General features: G+C 42.9%; 1 protein-coding gene across 1 annotated transcript in view; it reads right to left on the reverse strand.

Annotated features, from left to right (window-relative positions):
* Nucleotides 1-23777, reverse strand: part of KLF12 (KLF transcription factor 12) — a gene marked incomplete at its 5' end in the record, with an annotated part of 266031 nt that overhangs the window by 58895 nt on the left and 183359 nt on the right. The window contains 1 exon segment of the mRNA NM_001134347.2: nucleotides 20434-20496. Coding sequence (NP_001127819.1) covers nucleotides 20434-20496 — 63 coding nt within the window.

The following is a 23777-nucleotide window of genomic DNA, read 5'->3' on the forward strand; positions in this document are numbered from 1 at the left end:
TACAGGCTGTCTGCACCAGGCCAAAGTCTATGACGAATGTCTGACGATGCCTTCAGAATGGGTCTCTGAGCCCAGGGAGAAATGAGCTTTCTCACGACACTCCAATGTCAATACAGTAGAGTGCCATCAGGCTGGTAAATATCTACAGATAACACCCACAAGAAAAAATACTGCATTACCAGAGTTCCCGCAGTGGCGCAGTGGTAAACGAATCCGACTAGGAACCATGAGGTTACGGGTTTGATTCCTGGCCTTGCTCCGTGGGTTAAGGATCTGGCGTTGCCGTGAGCTGTGGTGTAGGTCGCAGACACGGCTTGGATCCCGTGTTGCTGTGGCTCTGGCATAGGCCGGGGTCTGCGGTCCGATCAGATGATTAGACCTTTAGCCTGGGAACCTCCACATGCTGTGGGAAGCAGCCTAGAAAAGGGAAAAAAAAAAAAAATACCGCATTACCAACAATTAGGAGTGTGTATATGTGCATTTGGGCATCTGTCTGTTTCTAAAAAAATCCACAAAATAGTCCCCAGTATCCTAGTGCAGACTGTCTGTAGAACCGTGGCTCCATTCGTCCTTCGCCTGCCCTCCTGATCTCTGCATTCTGCTCCTGCTAAAGGACCTGGGTTGGTCTGGAACTCTCTCAGGATGCTTCCCCCCACCCCAACTCCTACCCCACCTCTCACAGCTTCTTGCTGCTAAAGTCACTGTTTTGTCTCCTGACTCATGCAATCCTTCCCCTTTGCTTGTGGCTGAGACTCTTGGCTTCATTTTTACTCATGTCCTTTTGTACGTTTATTTGGAGGCATTTAATATATGTATATATATATATACATACATATATAGTCATTGCCAGACCAAAAAAAAAAAAATGACGGAACTAGAAGAGACAAAGGCAATAGAGACAGACTTTTTAGAAAACTTAAATTAAATGAAAAATGCAAATAACTTCTATACATGAATTCCACTATCTCAAACAATGATAACTTCCAGGGCCAACACATGATGCAATATCTAGAATCAATATCTGGGTTTGCTATCACTAGTTAATTTTGTGTGTGCTGGTAATATTTATTAATTTAATATTAATTAATATTTATTAACTGTATTAAATTGTTGAAGCACAGAAAGCCATGCCTGTGACAAAGAGGTGACATAATATTTTTATAAACGACTATCAATATGCAGCAGCAACATAACTTTGCTAACTCATTCTTGAGAGTCTGAACTCACCCCCAGAGACAGAAGTTCCTTGAGGGTACCTTTATGGCCCCAGAATTAGAATAGTGCCTGCCACATAGTAGGTATGCAAGATATGTCAGACTTCCAGTGAGCAGATTGTTTCAATTGAGCAAATCTTGGAAAAACTCAAAATATTCCAAAATAGTCCAGAAAATATTCTAGAAGGTTCTAGAAGGATTAGAACACTTCAGTTAAAAGCCATGCCCCATCCCTTTTTATTTTCTTCCTTCTTCAAATATTTTTAGTGTCTGCTATGTATGGGCCAGACCTTTTATAAGGTCTTGGAGACTTAAGCGTCTAAAAGAGAGAGGCACACACACACACACACACACACACACACACACACACACACTCATGGGTGTGACAGAACACGTGGTGGGGACCCAGAGGAGGGAGTGGTCAATCTAAACTGTCATTGCCGAAAGGAGGGGAACTTGAATTGTGGAGAAGCCTGTTATGCTTAAGAAAGATGAAGCAAATGAGATGACAATTTGGCGAACATGAACATTTAAAAGGTAGGTGGAGTGAACAGGAGGAATGTAGTGGAAATATCAAGGTCAGCTTAGACTATTATACTGGGGAATTCAGTTAACCTAGGTCTCCATTTTTGTCATCTGTCAAAGGGTCAATGACTCTCTAGACATTCATGCAATAATTAACTTTGGCTATAAATTAGCTATGGTCCTACATACCCTTGTTCTCCATCCCCTTAAAATAATAATAGCCAACACTGATTGAGTCTGCTAAACACTGTCCTTAGAGTTTTCCATGTATTAGTACATTCAATCCTCACCATAACCATGAATCGCAAGCCCCATTTTATAAATTAGGAAACTGAGGCACAGAGATATTCAAAAATTTGCCTACGGTTATGGAGTTAATATGTGGTAACTGCTACATGAAAATAAATAGATTCTTTAGCCCCCTACGCTGTTCTGCCTCTCGCCATTTTAAAGACAGACAATAACATCTTTCAAGACATCTCCCAGAATCGTTCTAAGGAATAAAGGAACCATGTGCAGGAAACAGCATAAAAAAAAATAAAAAGCTTAAGGGTGTAAAGTAGCTTTGAGAGGTGGTTCTTATACAAGTACACTGTCCATTTCCTGAGGAAATCAGATCTCAACTGTTTCCCTTTGGAGAGAAATGTTAAAAATGAGGAGTTTGTGGAGAATCACTTTGGAGACCTACCTTCCACCGCCAGAGGATGAATTATTTACCAGCAATATAACCAGGCAGACCTGGGAGCGAATTATTGACTTAGGGCCCCTTTCTAATTCCACATCAGGTTCCCTTTGTCATGAGGCAGCACAAAACCCACACAGCAGGCAGAGTCAGACACAAATGGCATTGAGACGACTGTCTTGGAGGGGATGGGTAATCGGGATGAAATGAGCTAACACACGTGATCCTGCTTGAGCCAGACCTTTAACCTGAATCAACACATTTACATTTTCAACCGTTGAGCTCTAGGGAGAAGATATTCTTGTTGTATTTTCACCCAAAGAAAAACAGTGGTGAGCAGTTTGATGACTTGCTTAAGGCCCAACAGCCAATAAAGGGAGCAGACAAGATGTGAAGTAACAGTTCCTGATCCCAAAGCCTGTGATTTTTTTTTTTTTTTTCATTGAGTTGCTTGAACTCCTATTTTTATATTTCTTCAGCCCGGGTGAGTTTTAAAGGCCTTTAAAAAAATTACTGGAAAACAGAAATCTACATTCAGTACTTCCGAGGCCAGGTCTCCCTGTGTGGCCAATTATACCACTAGACATGCTTTGATGGATGTTTCCTATAGAGTAAGTGATCCCTCCTTATTTCCATCAGGAGGCCCTTTTTTGGTGTGTGCTTTGGGACCATGGGGCCACAACCGCTATGATCCTGGGGAGGTCCAGTTTCTCAACCCTTGGGGAGATAAATGATTTAGGTCTCCACACCAACATGGGTTTAATATTTTGCACAGCGCCATTTAAAATTCAGGACCTGGTGAGTTAGCTAATCAATTAGAAAGAATAAGATGTTTATTCTCTGTTCATCCGACAATGTCCCACGCCTTAATCTTGTTAAGGCACAAAGCCAGCCTTTAAATCTCACTCCAAATCCTATTTCCAGAGTTGTGATGTTTGTGGGTATCTGTATCTTTGAAGGCATGGCAATAAAGACCAGAAGCTTGCTTTTCAAATCCATCAACACATGCGAGAAACAAAGAAGCCATGGAATCAGCACACCCAAAGGACAAAGAATTAAAAAAAAAAAAAAATTACCCACACAAAGCCCATCCAGGAGGCGACCCTTTTGTATTGGACTAATTACAAGGAACTATAAAAGGGCAAGCTTTTATTAATCAAGCTCATTTCACTCAGCCATGAAGAACTGCTAGGCAGGAAGAAAGGAGAGAGACAGGGTGTTAATGTAAGCCTGATAATTAAGTTCAGAATCAAGTGGATCAGAGGGAAGGACAAAAATGGAAAAGTCAGGTGGAGGTAAGAATTGGAATCCTAATCCTTTGTAACAGTAGGTGGTTTGTGGAAACAAAAAGAGAAGTGGAAAGTTATCAAATATATGTTTTTTTGTTTTGGGGTTTGTTTTTGTTTTGTGTTTTTGCTTTTTAGGGCCGCACCTGAGGCATATGGAGGTTCCCAGGCTAAGGGTCCAGTCGGAGCTACACCTGCCAGCCTTCACCACAGCCACAGCCATATCAGATCTGAACCCGTCTGCGAAGTACACCACAGCTCACGGCAATGCCGGATCCTTAACCCACTGAGAGAGGCCAGGGATCGAACCCGCAACATCAGGGTTCCTAGTTGGATTTGTTTTCACTGTGCCATGATGGGAACTCCTCAAATGTATGTATTATTAAAGCACCGAGAAAAGAGGTTACATTGAAAAGAAAAGCAAACAAGGAGGGGATGTATGTATATGTACAACTGCTTTACTTTGCTGTACACCCGAAACTAACACAACTCTGTAAGTCCACTATACTCACCTATGTTTTTTTTAATTCTTTGATTCAAGTATAGTTGCTTTATAATGTGTCAGTTTCTGCTATACAGCAAACTGACCCAGTCACACACACACATATATATATGCACATTCTTTTTCTTATATTATCTGTCATCGTGTTTTATCCCAAGAGATTGAATATAGTTCCCTGTGTAATACAGTAGGAAATTTTTTTTTCCTTTCAAATTGCAACAATTTATTTTAAAAGAGTACTTCAACCATGACTGAAGTAGTCCATGATTTTTGCATAAAATTTAATGGTACAGAATTGTATAAAAGCAAAAGTAAAACTGACCAAGAATGGCAACCTCTCTAAAATAACCTACCTTAACATAGCAGCATATGTCTTTCATGCTTCCGTCTCTGCACATACGTATGTGGGAAAAACAGTTTTTTTCATACAAATGAGATCATGCTATAAAACTGCTTTGTTCCTTGACAGTTCTGCCTAACCACATATGCATTTTACGTAAATCAACTATACTTCAATAACATAAAATAAAAAAATTTTTAAATTGACCAGTTGACCAAGAAAAAATACCACTGAGGCCTTTTGTACCATCTTGGCTTCCATGGCATGAAATCTGTCCCCACAAAATCTCCTCCATTTATTTTCATTATCATCCCTGTGAAATATGTGGGCAGGAGCAGACGCGAGGGACTCAATCCCGTCCCAGATCAGATAATTAAGATAGTGACAGAAGAGGCCCCGGATCTCTGAAATTCAGGTCAGTAGTCTACTCTTATCCTTCAAATGTTTTGTGGCGTATAATAATTACAAGCAGAGAAAGGGGTAGGTATAATGTCACTACTGTCTAAAGATGCTTCTTCCCTGACAAAATTCTTGTTGCCTTCTGAATCTAACTATTTCACTTTTTCTTAAAATCCTGAATAAGGAGTAGGAAACAGCCATGAAAAAGTGAAGGGGAAACCATCAAAGTCAGGAGACAGACATTCTGATCCTACTTCAAACTTGCTGGGCAACCTTGAACAAAATTCCTTAAACTCTCTGGGCCTTGGTTTTCCTATCAATCAGGTGAGGAGGTTGAGATGATTCATCTCATTGATCAATACGCCCTGTGCCTGCTGTCCCACGTGCTGGAAAAGATGGTTCTCCTCATGGAGGGCTTGCCATCAGGGGATGAAAAGGTGGGATGATGTTTCCACCCAGGCAAACAAATGATGACCACATATGGTGACGAGGACAATGATGTGGTTCTCATGGGGGCATCGGATCAGGGAGGAAGAGCGGCTGATGGGGTGGGAGACTGTAGGGAAGACTCCGCATGGAAGAGAATTCTTAAGCTGAGTCTTTCAGAATTTGTTTCCTTGGTGATCGAGGTGTTTCGGAAAAGTAAGTTGAGTGTGGCTGGAATGTAGGGTCCATGGAGGATGGGAAAAACGTAGGGAAAGGAGGTGGAAGAAGAGGAAAAGTATCCTCTTGCCAAAGGTCTCAGAAGCTGTACTAAGGACTTTGAACACTGAAACGATGGAAAGGCATGGCAGTGCTGTAAAGAGAGAGGCAGTCCTACTTGCATTTTACAAACACCACTGTAGGCTTTGGGAAGACTGGATGGAGGCGGTGGTGGTGCAAGAGTCGGAATCCAAAGAGACCGTGAGGAGCTTGGGTTAACAGATCACGCAAGAGGGAGTTCCCCTTGTGGCGCGACTGAAATGAATCCAACTAGTATCCATGAGGATGCGGGTTTGATCCCTGGCCTCACTCAGTGGGTTAAGGATCCGGTGTTGCTGTGAGCTGTAGTGTAGGATGTAGATACGGCTCGGATCCAGCCTTGTCATGGCTGTGGTGTAGGCCAGGATCTACAGCTCCAATTCAATACCTAGCCTGGGAACTCCCATAGCCCATGGGTGTGGCCCTAAAAACATATACATATATATGGTGGAAAGATGTTTCCATCCAGGCAAACAAATGATGGTTTCTCAGGCAAGAAATGGTCTGGAGAGCTGACACTGCCAGGAAGTACTTAGGAGGAGGAACACTAGACTGGATGGCCACCAAATGGATGTTGGTTTTGACAGAGTTGAAGGTACCATGATGCTTCTGGCTTGGATGATGGTGTAAGTGGAGAAAAGGAAGAAAAGTGGCCTTGGAGGATCCGAACAAACAGATTCTTTTCCAGGACTATGGGCTTTTCATGGAAGAAAGAGGTCAGGGTCCTTGGCATTTGGCGAAAAGAGGCCCCTGTGTATGAAGATATATTCTCTTAGTTGAGTTGGGGCATCTCACCAAGCAGCCATGGGCTGGACCATATCCTGGGGCAGGTGGCATCATTTCATGATAGGCTATTGATAGCTTGCAGAAGTGGGACAAAGACAGCGACTGAAATTCACCATCGTATCTTTGCACCCTGAGAACACAGGCGGGCCATTACGGTTTAAGTATACCATTAAAGTTTCTGTCTGATTTACTTGTGGCCACTTGCGGCTCCACCACTGTATGTTAGAGCCACCAGCTTATATTTTGAAAAGTGTTTATCTTCAGATTTTCTTCATCTCAAAAACCTTCCTGTCCCTCCTCATCAAATACAGACGTACCTACAGCCTTGTTGAGTGTCATTTATATTCCAACGGCCCCCACACTTGTGTCTAGAGACCTGCCCTCTTCTCTTAAGTTCCCAAGCACAACCACAGCTGCTCAAAGACTAGGTGTTATCCTGGATTCTTCTCTTCCTCTCTTCCATAAGCAAATGCTGTTGACACCACCTTCAAAATATACCCCAATTGCATCCACTTCTCTCTCTCTCTCTAGTTGGAGCTTCCAACCTCTTTCTCCTCAACTGCTGCCCCAGCCTCCTCCCACTTATAATCTTTCTCCACAGGTTAGCCAGAGTGAGCCTTGCAAATATATAAGTATCTGGTCATTTCGTTCTCCCACTGTGATCCCATTACACCCAGACCGAAGGCTGCAGGCTTCTGATCCTGCCAACCTTTCGGATCTTATCTTGTTTCACCCGCCCCTCCCTCACTGTTTCATGTTCTTTGAATTTTCCATCCTTAGCACCTGGACACCTTCCCCAAGAGGTTCACACCGCTGCCTCCTTTTCATCCATCTCCCAGCTTGTGTGTCCCCTGCTTGCAAGGTTTTTTTTGTTTTTTTTTCCTTCTTGACCAAGCCCCTTAGGTGGCTTTTCCAGTCATCTCCAATTACAGTTTCATCAAAGCACTTATCACCTCCAGACATTTATTTGCTAGTTATCTATCTCACTCTATTCCCTGGTAAGTAAGCTCTTGGAAAGCCAGAGGCCCATTTGTCTTCTTCGACACAGGGTCCCCAGAGTGCAGAAAAGTGGCCAGATCATTGCAGGCGCCATCATTTCACTGGAGGAGGGAACAAATGAGTGAACGTCAATCGTCTAAAAAAACAGACAACACTATTGGGAAACCAAAACACAAACCCCCAAAAACTGCTGCCAATTTCAAAAGCCATCAGGGTTGCCAGGGACAGAGACGGTACTTAAATTTCCGTACTTCAAACGAAATGCAAGCTAAGAAAAAGAACACCAATGGCAAAGCCAGTAAAGACCTGAGAGGCAGGGAGGCAGCAAAGAGACTCAGCTAATGCATTCTAGAGAAGCAGGAGGGTGGAAACTAAACAAGAAACACAGGAACACTCTGATTGCTAGCCTCATTTTCTGAAAGGTCGGGCTGGTATCTTCCGGTATTTTTTGAAGCCCTACCCCCCCCACCCCCTGGAAACCAGCATCGAGGTCATTGACAACCTTCCAGCAAGTCTCCCATTCAGGAGAGAAGGGCTGATGTGTAAACTCACACATATTCTCTTCCTGTTTTCTCACCTTTCCATGCCCACAGGCTGTGCTTTAGTGCTCCAAGAGACACTGCCACACAGACTACAAAGCGAATAGAGAACCCCCCCCCGGGGGGGGGGTGCAGTATGGCAAGTCCTGGAAAGAGAGAATCGCCAGCCCAATGTGGCAGCGTAATAGTCCTGCCTGTCTAGGCTTCTCTATGAGGGAGGCTTTTCTGTTAAAGATGTCTGGATGAGACAAAAAAGAAAAAAAAAATTAAAAAATCAGTGCTCTGTATAGCCAAGTTCTAACAATCACAATGAAAATGGGCTAAACTGCATATCCTTCTTTTTGTCTCTCCCTCTTTTTAGGGCCACACCCGCAGCATATGGAAGTTCCCAGGCTAGGCATCAAATCGGAGCTACAGCTGCAGGCCTACACCACAGCCACAGCAACACAGATGGTCAACCCACTGAGCGAGGCCGGGGATCGAACCCGCATCGTCACAGACACTATGCTGGGGTCTTAATCCACTGAGCAACCACGCGAACTCCAGCATTCGTTTTTATGATCGATAACAGACTACTGTCCACGAAAACAGAAAAACCCACCATGAGGGTCAGCAAAATCTCATCAGAAATACTGGACCACCGCCAGTGGCGAAGGGGGTAGAAATGAGTCCAGTCCCCCTTAGACGCAGAGACCGAGTCAACTACTGGTGGCCTTTCGGGGGTTTTTTTTGGTTTGTTTGTTTTTTTAAGTTTTATTGAAGTATAATTAATGTACAAGATTGTGCTAATTTCTGCTGTACTACACAGTGATTCAGTTTTTCACTTTTACATGTACACACATCCATTCTCTTTCAGATTCTTTTCCCACAGAGATTATTTATCATGGAATATTGGGTTGAGTTCTCTGTGCTATATAGCAGGTCCCCACTGGCCCATCATTCCATAGTCCAATAAATTTATGGTTACCAAAGGGGACATGGGGGAAGGGGGATGGACTGGGGGGCCTTTCAGTTTTATGAGGCTCCTACCTCAAGGTCTCCTCCTAAGATCACTTCCTGACTGTTCGCCATACACTTTTACCCATTTCGACCTCTAGGTGGCAGCAACTCCCTTCCATTCTCAACACCCTTGCCTTTGGCCTTTGTTTCCTGTCTCCAACATAAAATGCCATCCTTCTTTCTCTTTCTCAAATAAACACTTCAAAGAGCGTGTAAAGTTTGGGGAAGATTACGGTAAGCCACTTGCACTGTTAAGAAATCAGTCCATTCTGGCGGTTAAGCTACAGGGTTCTTCGAACTGTACGCAATAATTCAGGTCTAACGTGAAAAGGAATAAATAGAACGCTGTTTTCATTTCTTTCTCCAGACCTATTAACGATAAACTCTAAAGAAAGCTATGCTGCTTTTTCTTTTCAGTCCTCCAAGGAAAAAAGGCAATGAGTAGAGGAATGAGAAAATAGATGGAATTGGAGAGATTTGTCTTTTACAAGAATATTAATTTAATCCTATGGGTAATTTAAATCATTGCTGTCTAAAGAATATCACTTGATATGTCCAAGTATGAAGGCATTCCAAATATATTACAGGATGGGAGAGATTTAATAGTCACACAAACCTGGTAACATACAGAGTTACCCTTCTGTTTATTTGACCTTCACAGAAACAGGGAAACTGGCTCCATCCGTAACCTAAAAAGCTGTCATTTCTGTTTGGATGTAACACCAACTGACCTAAGGTATCAAACCACAGTCCTCCCTACACACACTCACCTGCTCAGGATTCTAAATTGTTATAGTTAAGAAGGACTCAGGAGAGTCGAAGTCAATTACAGCCTCATTTGAAGTTATAATAACTGCTGGGTGTGTCAAAAAATTACCCAGGTGGTTGAAAAAGATTCCTTTTCTGTAGAGCTGATATTTGACTGTGGGCTGAGACCTTGGGTTTATGCAGCACTTTTTTTTTTTTCTTTTTAGGTCTGCAGTTGCAGCATATGGAAATTCCCAGGCTAGGGTTTGAATCAGAGCTGCCATTGCCAGCCTACACCACAGCTACAGCAACGTCAGATCCAAGCCACGCCTGTGACCTACAACGCAGCTTGTGGCAAGGCCAGATCCTTAACCCACTGAGCGAGGCCAGGGATCAAGCCTCCATTCTCGTGGATGCTAGCTGGGTTCATCACCACTGGGCCACATCGGGAACTCCCATGAAGCACGTTCTTTCAAGGTGATACTCTGATGAATATTATCCCTTTTGCACTCTTCCCAGGACCAAATTTGAAGACTTTGGGTTAGACATCATTCTTTCATTTAATAGAAATACCAAGGTGAAGGAAGCAGAAAGACGGATTTAGTATAAGTCATAAAGTTATACCAGAACCCAAGCTGATAGACTCAGGCTGTATCCATTTCCCGGGACATTCCTCTATGTGCCATCTCTTTTCATAATAAGTGTGTTTGGTTTTAAAGGCTGCATTTTAAAATGTGCTTCAAAGTAGGATTTCTGGGAACATGGGTGGTTTGAGGGGATGAGGCTCAAGAATTTGAAGTTTCAGGAAGAATGAAGTCTCTTTGGACTAAACATTCTTGTTAGGCTTTGGACACGTAAGAGGAAAACCTAAGAGAAGCCACTCGTTTTAGTTACTAAGTGCAGGAGTGCCTTCGTCATCCAAAATAGAAGAAGACATTGCCTCGGAGGCACAACACTGGAGTTATTAACTACCTTGAATGGCAAGGTCAAGTTCACTGCATAATAGGGCAGGAGGAGGGTGCTGGTGTACGAAGCATCATCTTTCCCATCACTGTTTGGAACCAGCATCTCCTCTTCCTTTGAGAAACCCTCCAGGATGTGTGGTTTTCATGGGATTGTTAACCCTCCCCTCCTTGGCCAAGGGCTGAGGACCTGCGCCAGGCTGGGACTGATCAGACTCGGGCTTCCTCTGCTGTGATCAAGGAGCTGGAGCTGACTCTTCTAGGCCTGCACCTGCTTATTCAACTTGGCTTCCTGAGGCCCAGCTCCTTGTTTTCCCTTTGACTCTGCAACCCACTTCATGTCCGCCGACAGAATGACTTTTTGCTTAAGTTAGACTCAGTCTCCATTCCTTCCAACAAAAGAACCTCACCTGATAAAAGAGATGAAACTAAAAGAAAACTGAGGCAGAGAGAATGGCTATAGACAGTGGATTTCAGCAGGGTCCTTGGCAATCCAGCCACTTACTAGCTGAGGGCTTATGCAGAGCAGCTGTGACTAAAACCCGTGTGATATGGGGTTGGCTTTACTGGGGGGAGGAAGTGGGGAAACAGCTCACATAGTACCTACAGCTCTCTTAAAACTGATGAAAAGAAGTATATTCGTTATGAGGATATTCGTCCTTTCTTAGTTTACCTGGTACTATACTAAGAAAAATAATCAGTAACCAATTTGAAGGAAATCACTTGGAAACTTCATGAAAATCTAGTAGTCAGCTGAGGAAAATCAGAGTAAGATGAAGATATATTTCATTTTTAAACTGATAGTTCGCAGAGTTCCTGTTGTGGCACAGCGGAAATGAATCTGACTAGGAACCATGGGGTTGCGGGTTTGATCCCTGGCCTTGCTCAGTGGGTTAAGGATCCAGTGTTGCCGTGAGCTGTGGTGTAGGTTGCGGACTCAGCATGGATCTGGCGTTGCTCTGGCTGTGGTGTAGGCCGGCAGCTGTAGCTCTGATTGGCCCCCAAGCCTGGGAATCTCCATGTGCCACAGGTGTGGCCCTAAAAAGCAAAAAACAAAAAAAAAACAAAAAAAAAAAAAATTGCTAGTTCGCTGTCCATATGTATACAGAGAAATCGCCATGGCTAGAAAGATGACACTGCAAATGTGACTGAGGGACAAAAATCAAAACAAAACCGCTGGTACCCAAGCACTCTCACAGGGGAAACCCCTTAAGATTTAGGGTCCTGAGCAGTATTTCTAGCATATTCAAGAATATATTAGGATTTCTGATTGGGTCCTAACATTCAGTCATTATTCTTTCAAATATATATTTTGAAAGCAGCTTTAGTTTTAGTTAGCTATTTTTTTGGCCACACTTGTGGCATGTGGAAGTTCCCGGGCCAGGGACTGAACCCATGCCACAGGAGTAACGAGAGCTACAGCAGTGAAAACGTTGGATCCTTAACCCACTGAGCCACCAGGGAAATCTGATTAGCTATTTCTTTAGCGCAAATACATCCACTGAAAAATACTGCGAAAGACTAAGAAAGAACATGGCTCCTCTAAATATATATAAAATAAGATTTTTCATCATTTTAATTTGATGCATTAATCATAACTTGTACTGGTGTTATCATAGATATGTATTTTTTTCATATCGGGACAGCTTTTCCTGCATTATTCATTAATGACCACCCTCATCCCCTTATTCTGCCTGTTTCATTACAATATGACCATTATTTTAAATTTCTACATCTGAACAAGTTTAACAGGGAGGGGACTGTAATGGAGGATAATGCACATTACACAATTTAAAACTATAAAAAGCGGTAGTTTAAATGGCTTTCCCAGAGTAAATCATGATTCTTGATTTTAAACACCCTTAAGCTGTATAAAACCAAGTTGAGAAACAATTATATGAAAAATCACGCTACAAATCTCAGAATTACAAAGAAGCTGTTTTGCTGTTTCTTTACTGCTTAACTCTGGATATCATTTGCTCTTCTTCTCTGGTTTCCTAGGGTAAAAACATAAGATTATTGATTTTAGTTTCTTCCTTTTTTTTTTTTTTTTTTTTTTTTTTTGTCTTTTTAGAGCCACACCAGTGGCATATGGAGGTTCCCAGGCTAGGGGTCCAATCAGAGCTGTAGCCGCCAGCCTACACCAGAGCCACAGCAACTCGGGATCCAAACCATGTCTGCGACCTACACCACAGCTCACAGCAACGCCAGATCCTTAACCCACTGAGCAAGGCCAGGGATCGAACCTGCAACCTCATGATTCCTAGTCGGATTCGTTAACCACTGAGCCAAGATGGGAACTCCCCTTACTCTTTTTTAATACATGCATTCAATGCTATAAATATTCTTGTTAAGTACTGCTTTTGATGCAGCCTCCAAATTTTGACAAGCTGTGTTTTCATTTGCAGTTGACCCTTAAACAACACAGGTTTGGATCCACTTACACATGGATTTTTTTCAGTATGTACCTACTACAGAACTACACGACCCCAGGTTGGTGGAACTGGTGAAGGGCAAACCACAGGTGCAGAGGGCCGGCTGTAAAATTATACCCAGACTTTCAACTACATGGGGTCCATGGCCTTAGGCCAACTTGTTCAAGGGTCAACTGCAGTTAGAAGGATTTTGCACAAATGTAAAAATCCTTTTACATTGCTCTTGCAATTTCTTCTTTGACCCATGTATTACTTAGAAGTATGTTGTTCAGTCTCCATGTATTTTTAGATTTTTCCAGACAAGTCCTTTTGAATCCTGAACTAATATTTCTTGGTCATGCTAAAATGAGTCAATATGACACAGATGTTTTAATATACGACAGTATCACACCGAGCGACAGTGCTGAGAAGATGCCAGGAATAACACCAAGGACACGGACAGGCCCAATAAGACACGAATACAGTTCTGAGCAGCAGGTTGGTAAAAACAAATTACTCAGGGACTTTTAATAGAAAAATATCTCAGAAGCAGTGACCTCTTAGCTCAGCATGAGCTTATAGCCTTAATTCTCCCATAATTAGAATATAATGGTAGAAAATAACTTCCTTTATTTTTTTTTCCCCAAATCATTCTCATTTGTAACCGAAGTAATACGAGATACAAACATCAGCGGATATTAACAGGAATGTAAAACGCTTTTGCCATGAGGGTTCTTACCAAGATTCTGGATAATTGAGAATGTAAGAAAATCAGACCAAAAGTCATGAAGAAGGGGACGGTGAAAGACAGCACACACGTTTAAAGCATACATAATTGTCTCCAAGCTAAATTTGAGGAGGTGGTGGAAGTAGCCAAAGGATATCACAGCCGCCACTGGATTAGAACATAAGAAAAGATATGAATGTAGAGGGACGTGAAATGCAGCAACACTGTGGAGGTACTTCTTTTCACTGTAATTCAGTGTACACTGAACTTGCAAACTGGTTCACGATGATACAAATTGTGGTCCATTTTCTGAGTCTGCTATCAAACACTGGCGAGAACATGCTTCCAAACGACATCTAAAGGCAACCTGCTGTTACTTCCTTGCCAGCATGTATGGATTGAAAACAAAACAAAACAGGAAGGCCGGTCAGGCATTCTGGGAACTAGAGTTTTCACATATGAAAGTTTAGACACAGTATCATAGTTTTCACCCTGTAAGTCAGGAAGCCGTGAAATGCACTAGAAATTAAACTAACATGGTCAATATTATCTATTAGTAATGAGTGGGCAAGGACCTGTAAGATGATGGCAAAACATTTTGGCAGGGAGCACCTGCCACACCCTGAGATGGAGAGCAGAGTCTTCATCAGGCCTCTCCTCCTTCTGCCTTCTCTCCTCTCAGCACATCCATCTCTGGGGAACTCGCATTCAAAAGCCTTCTGCTTCCCGGAGTTCCTGTCGTGGCTCAGTGGTTAACGAATCCGACTAGGAACCATGAGGTTGCGGGTTCGATCCCTGGCCTTGCTCAGTGGGTTAAGGATCCGGCATTGCTGTGAGCTGTGGTGTAGGGTGCAGATGCAGCTTGGATCCCGCGTTGCTGTGGCTCTGGGGTAGGCCAGTGGCTATAGCTCTGATTCAACCCCTAGCCTGGGAACCTCCATATGGAGTGGCCCAAGAAATGGCAAAAAGACAAAAAAAAAAAAAAAAAAAAAAAAAAAGCTTTCTGCTTCCCTTGTACTGAATTAAACATCCATCTTGTTTCCTCTTGAGCATGTCTCTTGTTCTGCCCACAGGTAACCAACTGTCACGGAGCAGAAAGATGACTGGACAGGAGCTCAGAGACCTGGGTTTACAGCCCCTTCTGACACATAACACACTTTTGTCTTTCTATCTCCATGTCTACATTTGTTACACGAGGGGCGGAACTGAACTTGATAATGTTTTTAGTTCCTTTATGGCCCTGCAACATCAGAAATGTTCTGCCCTCACCCCCGCTTAAAGGGCTAGTTCTCTATCAGCTTCCTAAAAATTTCCAAGACCAACTTTAGGGGGTATACATACCTCCATGGTGGAGCATTTGACTGCAATATCATCAATGATAGTGCCTTCCTCAATTAAGGCAAAAACATTTAAATAAGAAGGAATGTTCTTATTCTCATGACAAAAATCCACAGGACTTATATCCTTCAAAAAGACTGGATGAAGTGCGGTCCAACATTTGCAACTCTCAGCATATATTGAAGTTCACTGCAGCACGGCATACCCAACAATAAAACCTCAACGTGCGAAAAGGTTCTTCCTGCTCTTCCCAAAATTTGTGACACGGAACTTTTTCACTTCCAAATGGGAAATGTGATTCATACCCAAAATGTGTCATAATTTGCATGGATACGGTGTCAAAACTGGAGCTTCTTTTGTATACAGCTACCTAACATGTCAGGCATGTTGATCAGAAAGGAATCATGACTGAAACTAGTGGTGAGAGAAAATTAATGCTATCTTATTGATGACAATTCCTATTTTAAAAAAATGCCTCATTTTCTTCATCATCATATAAATGGCACATAGTCGCTATGACGTGACACATACCTCCCTTACATAAGCGCCCTAGATTTATGTTTTGAATGAACAGTACAACTATTACTGTCGCTTTAATCAAACAACCATACACGCCCCGGTCCTTGAAATCTTTCAGACTGGAGCAAGGTGGAACGAGAAATGAAGAGAAGAACGTGAAAAGCTAAAAATAAGCATATACTCCATGAAGATTTTTGGAATCCTCCCAGTGATCCTGGAACATCTGGAGCCTTAAATCAACTTCAGTGTTCAGAGGTCTTTCCCACACCCTCCTCCCTATTCTGGTTCCACCCTACTCATCCATACCAAACACAGCTTCCAGATCTCTAGAATAGTTTTGGGAATAAAAGCTCTGGAAGATGCCTTGGAAACATCGACTCTCGTGGGGTTGATATCAGAATACAACAGCTTCAAGTAAAAAGAACTGGGAAGAAGAAAAGCTATTTGCACATTCAACTCTTTTTTTTGGCTGTCCCCTGGCATAGGGGATTCCCAGGCTAGAGAGCAGATCTGAGCCACAGTTGGGGCAATGCTGGATTCTTAACCCACTGTGCCAGGCTGGGGATTAAGACTCCCAGACTCCCAAGATGCCGCTGCCGATCCTGCTGCATCACGGCAGAAACTCCTGCACATTCAATTCTTTAATAAGATTTGCCCCCTTTCTGCCCATTTGCCCCAAATGGGGCAAAATACTCCTCCCCCCCATCATTATCAAATGCAAGAAAAGAATAGCAAATGCTCTCAAAAAGGTTGTATAGTTATAATTTGCATGGATACGGTATCAAAGGAAGGTGCGGAAGAGGAGAGCTAGGATACAAGGCACAGAGAATGCAGTTCACATGCTGAACCTCAAAGGCTTCCTCAATGCACAAATGAACAAATATTCCTGGAGCAGGATGGCAGTGAGGGGAGAGCCATTCCGACGGAGAGAGTTCCTGTCTGGCCTGGATTGCTACCTCTGACGAACTGAATACCCAATGAGTTGGACAATGATCTCGTGTTCTTTGTTGGGGCGCTAATATGTCCTGCAAGAAATTCTTTCTGCCATTCTTTAATCCCTGCGAGTTAGCAGATAGTTTTAACAGACCTGGCTCTTCCCCAACATCTGTCATTGGATCCCCTACATCCTGGTGCTTTCAGCTCCTTCCTGGCTATGTACATTTCTACCACAATTTCTTTCCATTGCAGCAGGTTTGTTTGCCTTGAAGAGACATTCTTTTCTACACATTTCTTGAGCTCCAGAGGAAATGCTGCCACAGGCATGAGGCCAATGGATGCCACCTCTCATAGGCACAGTATGCATAGAAAAACACGACTTAAAATTTCCAGCCATCTTTAACTCAATAGTAAACATGGTTTGAAAGCTCAAATGTCCTTGACATTTACAAACCTACCAATTGTCATGCATCTCCTAGGCATAACTTAGACGCTCAAGCCTTTTCATCTTTGACTGAGGTGTAATTGTTTATGTGAGGAACAATATTTTTTAACTGACTAGAGCACGTGCTAGCTTCACAGAATCACCCAGCATCACTCACATACAGTGTTTGCACATCTAACTCAAGCCAGACCTAAGTGTTGAACTTGGCATCTAGGTCTATAAATGATCCCAAACTTCTATTTTGGGGAGCACAACTAACACTTTCATCTCTATGGCTAGCAGGAGTATTTAAACCTTTTGGATTTTCAGAGTCAATATTTCACAAAGAACTAGCAAGTGTTTATCACTTCACTAGAGGTAGAGGCCGGGTGATTTACTGAGCTTCTTCCTAGCCGGCTGATTTATTCCATATACCAGTTTCACAGTATTTGCTTAAGAAAAGTTCGAGGGAGTATAGGCAATAGGATTTGTAACGAACTCATGACCAAATGAAGCAGGTGTATTAAAACCATGTGTGCTCCTACTAGAGTTAATGTAGAAAGGTCCCAGGTCTTTGTGGACATGTTTGAGTCCATAAAGGGAGCGCTTTGTCAACCCTGCAGCACATGGGAGTTCCCAAGACAGAAGTCAAATCGGAGCTGCAGCTGCCTGTCTACACCACAGCCACAGCAACATGAGATCTAAGGCTCGACTGTGACCTACGCCACTGTTTGTGGCAACGCCAGATCCTGACCCCACTGAGCGAGGCCAGGGATCGAACCCGCATCCTCAGAGACATGAGGGCAGGTTCTTCAACCCACTGAATCATAATGGGCACTCCCTGCTTTTCCTTTTCATTCTGGGTCTTTACCCAAAAACCTCCTTGGGGATGGTCTTCTGAAAAATCTTCCTTCCTTCATAGGCTTCCCAATTTCTACTGCCCACTCCCAAACTAGTCTTAAATAGAGTTGATAGTTTCTCCTCTGAACATTCTACTACATCTCTCTCAGAGGGTGTTCCACATTTTATTCTATATTATTTGTATGATATCATATAATATGTATATTACACGTGTGACATATCACACACACACACACACACACACACCCTGCTCCGAGACAGAGAGTCCCATGTGGACAGAAACCATGTTTTATTTCTCTTTCTAATCTAGTGCTTTTCACAGGGCCTGGGAAGGTAAATACATGTTGAATAAATAAAAGCTGAATTTTCTCAAGGCCCATAGTAGAGATTTTTTGTTTTTCATGGATTCCTTCTCTGAAGATAAACGGAGTTTAAATTTACCAACCAAATAACGTGCCATGAATCCTGGAGGAACAAAGCCTTGTTGCTCTAATGCTCTAGGAAGGACAAGTGAGGAAAAAAAAACTGTGTCGTCCTGTACTTGGTGTTCCACAAACAGGCACGGAGCAATGAGCTGTAGAAACTGGATCTCGATTCTGAGCACGTGGTACTCAATCTGTGAGCTATGCCACCCACTTGAGCGTGTCATGGTCTCTGGAAGTTTCTTGAGCACAACACGCCTTGGACTGAGAAGGAATATCAATTCCATGATGTCCAAAGCAACCTGAGTTCTCCCTCTCCTTTGATGTCCTAGCCATCCACGTTATCATCCCCCGAGCTTTCCAGGTTGGATGGGGGACAATATGCTTTAGCGACTGTGAGAAACCATGAGAGATGGCCCAGCTTTTAGACATGTGTGTAAGCGAGTGGCTGCTCCCTGGGTGCTCCACGTCCCCCTCCATGAAAAAGAAAAGCATAATATTTAACAACATCCCCAAGCTATTGTGAGGGTTAATTAGATTTAATGGGGGAAGGGAGGCGAGCTGATTAGGCACTATTCAAATCCAAAGAATCATTATTTTGTGTCTAAAAATAATCCTGATGTAGGAATAAAATTAATTTGGAAGCTCAATCTTTGGTAATCATCTTCCCATACTTTAAAAAAAAAAAAAGGCATAGTTTTTAATCAAAATCCCATTCTAAGTGTGAATCATTGAAGTTAGAATAGAGACCTGTGAATTTTTATTCACCTTTGAAGTATGACACTACACGGTTCTTTTTTTTTTTTTTTTTTTTTGTCTTTTGTCTTTTTAGGGCCACACCCTAAAAAGAGGCATATGGAGGTTCCCAGGCTAGGGGTGCAATCGGAGCTACAGTTGCCAGCCTACGCCACAGCCACAGCAACGCAGGATCCGAGCCACATCGGCGATCTACACCACAGCTCACGGCAACGACGGATCCTTAACCCACTGAGTGAGGCCAGGGATGGAACCTGCAACCTCATGGTTCCTGGTTGGATTTGTTTCCGCTGTGCCACAACGGGAACTCCCTCTTTTTTTTTTTTCCTTTTCCCTCCATCCACCCTCCCTCCCTTCCTTCCTTTTTTTGAAGATACACTAAAGGTATCTTCCAAGGAAGGTTAATTTTGTGGAACGGAGTAATGTAAACAAACATGGATTTCAAAACTACATTTACTTTTACTTTTTGTTTCCTTTGAAACATTTGTGAAACACTTGAATTCCCATCTTTAAAGAATCAGTAGTCAACGCTCTACAGTTGAAGTAATTTTTCAGATCATTTCTGGTAAGTTCCACCCCTATTTCTGTCCCAGAACCAGTCAGGGAGAGATCTTCATATCTCCCCAAATTAAAACACAAATCTGGGAGTTCCCTTTGCGGTTCAGCAGGTTACAAACCCCACTAGGATCCATGAGGATGCAGGTTTGATCCTTGGCCTCACTCAGTGGGTTAAGGATCCGGCATTGCTGTGAGCTGTGGCGCAGGCCAGCAGCTGCAACCTCAGATTCGACCCCTAGTCTGGGAACTTCCATATGCCACATGTGTGGCCCTGAAAAGCAAAAGCAAAAACAAAACCCCAAATCCCTCGTTATTTAAGGCTTAGGTCAGAACAAGTCATCTAAATAGTACTCATCAAAATTAGTATAATAGATTAATTTACTATGAAAATCTTCATGAGAAATAGAAGTTAGTCCCTGAGAAAACTCTGAAATGTTGTCTAAATCTCACCAAAAAAAATTATAGTATCTTCAAAAATGGGAAACATTGTTTAAAAATATAATAGTTAATAATCCTGGGAAACAAGCCATATCTGTTAGGGAAAAAATGTTATGCTCAGTTTTTGGTAAGTGAAGACGTTTGGCTGGAAATGGACTCTTGATGTCTGTTTAGGACTTTCCAAAGGAAAGGGAGATAAGGTAATTAGTCAGTAGAAATGTAATCTCTACAGAGAATCAAGAACAATTCTCTTTTAACACAGCCTATTAACATTTTCCATAAGACTTACAAATTCTCATAACTTAAACTGTATACTCACCAAGCAAACTTCTGATTATTCATTCGATTTCCCCGGACCCTGGACACTGGGGACGGATGTACCCTACAGGTAGATGAGAGTAATCCAGTCATTACAAGAGCATATTCCTGATGATAAATGAACGAATACAAAGGGATCTGGCTGATACATGGTCTCCTTTAGATTTGCATCATATAAGATGCCCTGGAACTTGATCACCTCTTGGGAAATGGATGCAGTTAAATACCTGCAGACCAAAAGCCTCTCTTTCCTGTTCCACCACTTTCACCATAACCAGCATTTGTCACAAAGTTCGCTGTGAAGATCCCCAAAAGCAGGACCACCAGTTTTAATAAGTTAATTCATGCATTCAGGCCAACAAAAAGTTTTTGTTGCCTATGTAGTCCTTGCCAGGTTTAAGAGCACATAAAAGTAATGCTGGAGTTCCCACTGTGGCTCAGCGGGTTAAAAACCTGTTGAGTATCCATGAAGATGTGAGTTCGATCCCTGGCCTCGATCAGTGGGTTAAGGATACCGCATTGCCATGAGCTTGGTGTAGGTCACAGCTTGGATCTGGTGTTGCTGTGGCTGTGGCACAGGCTGGCAGCTGCAGCTCCGATTTAACCCTTAGCCTGGGACCTTCCATATACTGCAGGCGCAGCCCTAAAAAAAAAAAAAAAAAAATGTAATGTAAGGTCTGGTGTTGGCCCTGAATAAACCTTTTCTGCTATCTGTTCTCACAAGGAGGACAAAGGAGACAGTCTAAGTACACACTTCCTCAGTCGACCTGTAGATTTAAAGCCCTAAAAAGCAAGATAACGAAGGGGATCAGGATAAGCCACCCCAAAGTACACTCCTTTGGCATAAGGATTATTTCAATTGGAAAGCAACTGAGAAACTGCAGGCACAGAAAGCTGCCTACCTTCCCTTTATTTTTTATTTTATATTTTTTTGCCATGTTCATAACACATGGAAGTTCTCAGACCAGGGATCGAATCCACAGCACCACAGTGACAACGCTGGATCCTTAACCCGCTGCACCACCAGGGAACGCCTCTACGTTCCCTTTATATACCTAACAGCAGGGCATAAACTTAAGTTTTGCTAAGGATATTTTCATTTGTAAAGGTGTTCGCCCTCCCATACCAGGAAGAGGAGGAGATCAAAGCACAACTCATCACCAGAAATGGTACAGAGATGAGTTGGCATAAACCACCCTTATTTTCCATTAGTTTCCCCCCTACACTTCCTAGTTACCTTTCGAAAATTTGCTCCCCTAGAACCCCAGGCCCTCTTTCCTTTTGACAAGTATTTCTCCACCATTTATTACCTCTGTTAAGATGGTATATAAGCTCCAAATTCAGTTTTTTTTTTTTTTTTTTTTTTGGTCTTTTTGTCTTTTTGCCTTTTCTAGGGCCACTTCTTGTGGCATATGGAGGGTCCCAGGCTAGGGGTCCAATCAGAGCTGTAGCCGCCAGCCTCTGCCTGAACCACAACAACAGATCCAAACCGAGTCTGCAACCTACACCACAGCTCACGGCAACGCCGGATCCTTAATCCACTGAGCAAGACCAGGGACCAAACTCGACATCTCATGGTTCCTAGTCGGATTTGTTAACCACTGTGCCACGATGGGAACTCCCAAATTCAGTTTTTTTAAGCCAAGTCCACACCATGAAGAAATTCTGGGGCCAGGGATTGAACCCATGCCACATCAGTAACCAGAGCTGCAGCAGTGACAATGCCAGATCCATAATCCACTGAGCCACCAAGGGACTCCTATAAACTCCACATTCTAACCACCCCTTTGAGTTACTCACCACTGAGTACATGCATGTATACATGTTTTTGTGTAAACAATCTGTTTTTTTCCTCTTGCTAATCTATCTTTTGTCAGTTTAATTTGCAGGCCCTCAGACACTAAACCTTAGAGGGTAGAAGAAAAAAAAAAAGTTCTCCCTTACTTCAATAGCTTCATTCAGATGTCCAGGCACAGAAGCACGGGGGATGGGGGAGAAAGGATAGATGAATAGGTATTTCCAGGAGAAAGAGCTTCTATATGTGATGCTCTGAGCCGGAAGGGAGATGCAATCAATTCAAAACTTTAGCTAAACCACGGGGAAAAGGTAGCAAAGACTACATTGCTTTACAAGCTTCCAGGGTTGGAGTCACCCACTGGTAATAGCTTAAATTTCTAGGAACCGCCAGTATCTTCTAAGCAGGAACTACCTTGACTCTCCATGAACCTCCACTTTTTTGCAGATCACTTACTGGCAACACAATTTACTCTACTTCCTGTTCTCGTGGCCAACTTCCTGCTTTGTTCCGTCTCTACCAGGGTTCGTGAGATCTAGGCAGGCTTTAAGCTCCTGTTGCTTTTACTCTTCGTGTCTCAGACATTCTTATGTTCAAGACAAGAAAGAAAACAGGGATTTTAAAGGGCTCTTCAAGTCCAGTCGGAACCACCAGCCCCAAGGTTTATTAGCATCCTAGGTCTTCGCAGTTGTTCAGTGAGGGAAAATCCTTTCAAAACAGCTAATACAGTTCTAGCCCCTCAGAAGAGCCAACGGCAGTCTTTCTGTGAACCCAGAGCCAGACTGCACTTTGCACTCGGAAGGCTTATTTCTTCCAACATCCCTTATTAACATTCTTTTCCTCACAGTGCTGCTCAGTGGCTGCTGCAGCTGAGCTGCTCAGCACAGGTTTTCTGCTCCATATGGGGGAGGGGATGTTAATTATGCAGAAAGATGGAGAGAGGCCAGACAGCCCCTCTGGTGAACTGTCTCATTCAAGCTCGGCCCACTTCCTGCTGTTTTGCAGCTACAAGGATCACCTGTTGGTCTTGGCATCTGGCCAACCTGGGGCCTAGCGGAAATGACAGACTCAGCTAGAAATGAAAGCCAGCTCATATTCCAGTCCCCCCAACTGGAGAGAGAGAGAGTGCGCAAACAAACATGCAAGAAAAATGCCAAAGAATTATACACAAGGTAGCAAGATTCCTTTCTTTCTTCTCTTCTTTTTCTCTGTCTGCTTGAAAAACAATCATCAAAATGGAATGGTGAGCCCCAAAATGTCTTCCCCAGTAAAACTCCCCTGACCTAAGGGAAAATGCAGGAAATCTTCTTGAACCTTCCCTACACCCCGCCCCCCACCAACCCAGGGATTTCAGAATCCTGGTGCCTAAATACAATGTTAAGGTGTAACAGTCCAAATACTCACAGTTCTTTAATTCACTCTGTTTCCTTTAAATGTTTATCTCATATTACTTCCTCCTTATCCCTATTTCTATTCATCAAGATAATTCCACCAGGTGAAGTTCAATGATAGAGAAGTATTCACTTATTGATGTTTCTTATTGCATATAT

The sequence above is a fragment of the Sus scrofa genome, chromosome 11 (assembly GCF_054392235.1).
Source record: "Sus scrofa isolate SSC_HxYL_T2T_F1_AM1 chromosome 11, Sscrofa_HxYL_maternal_Yorkshire_Landrace_v2.0, whole genome shotgun sequence".
NCBI lineage: Eukaryota > Metazoa > Chordata > Mammalia > Artiodactyla > Suidae > Sus > Sus scrofa.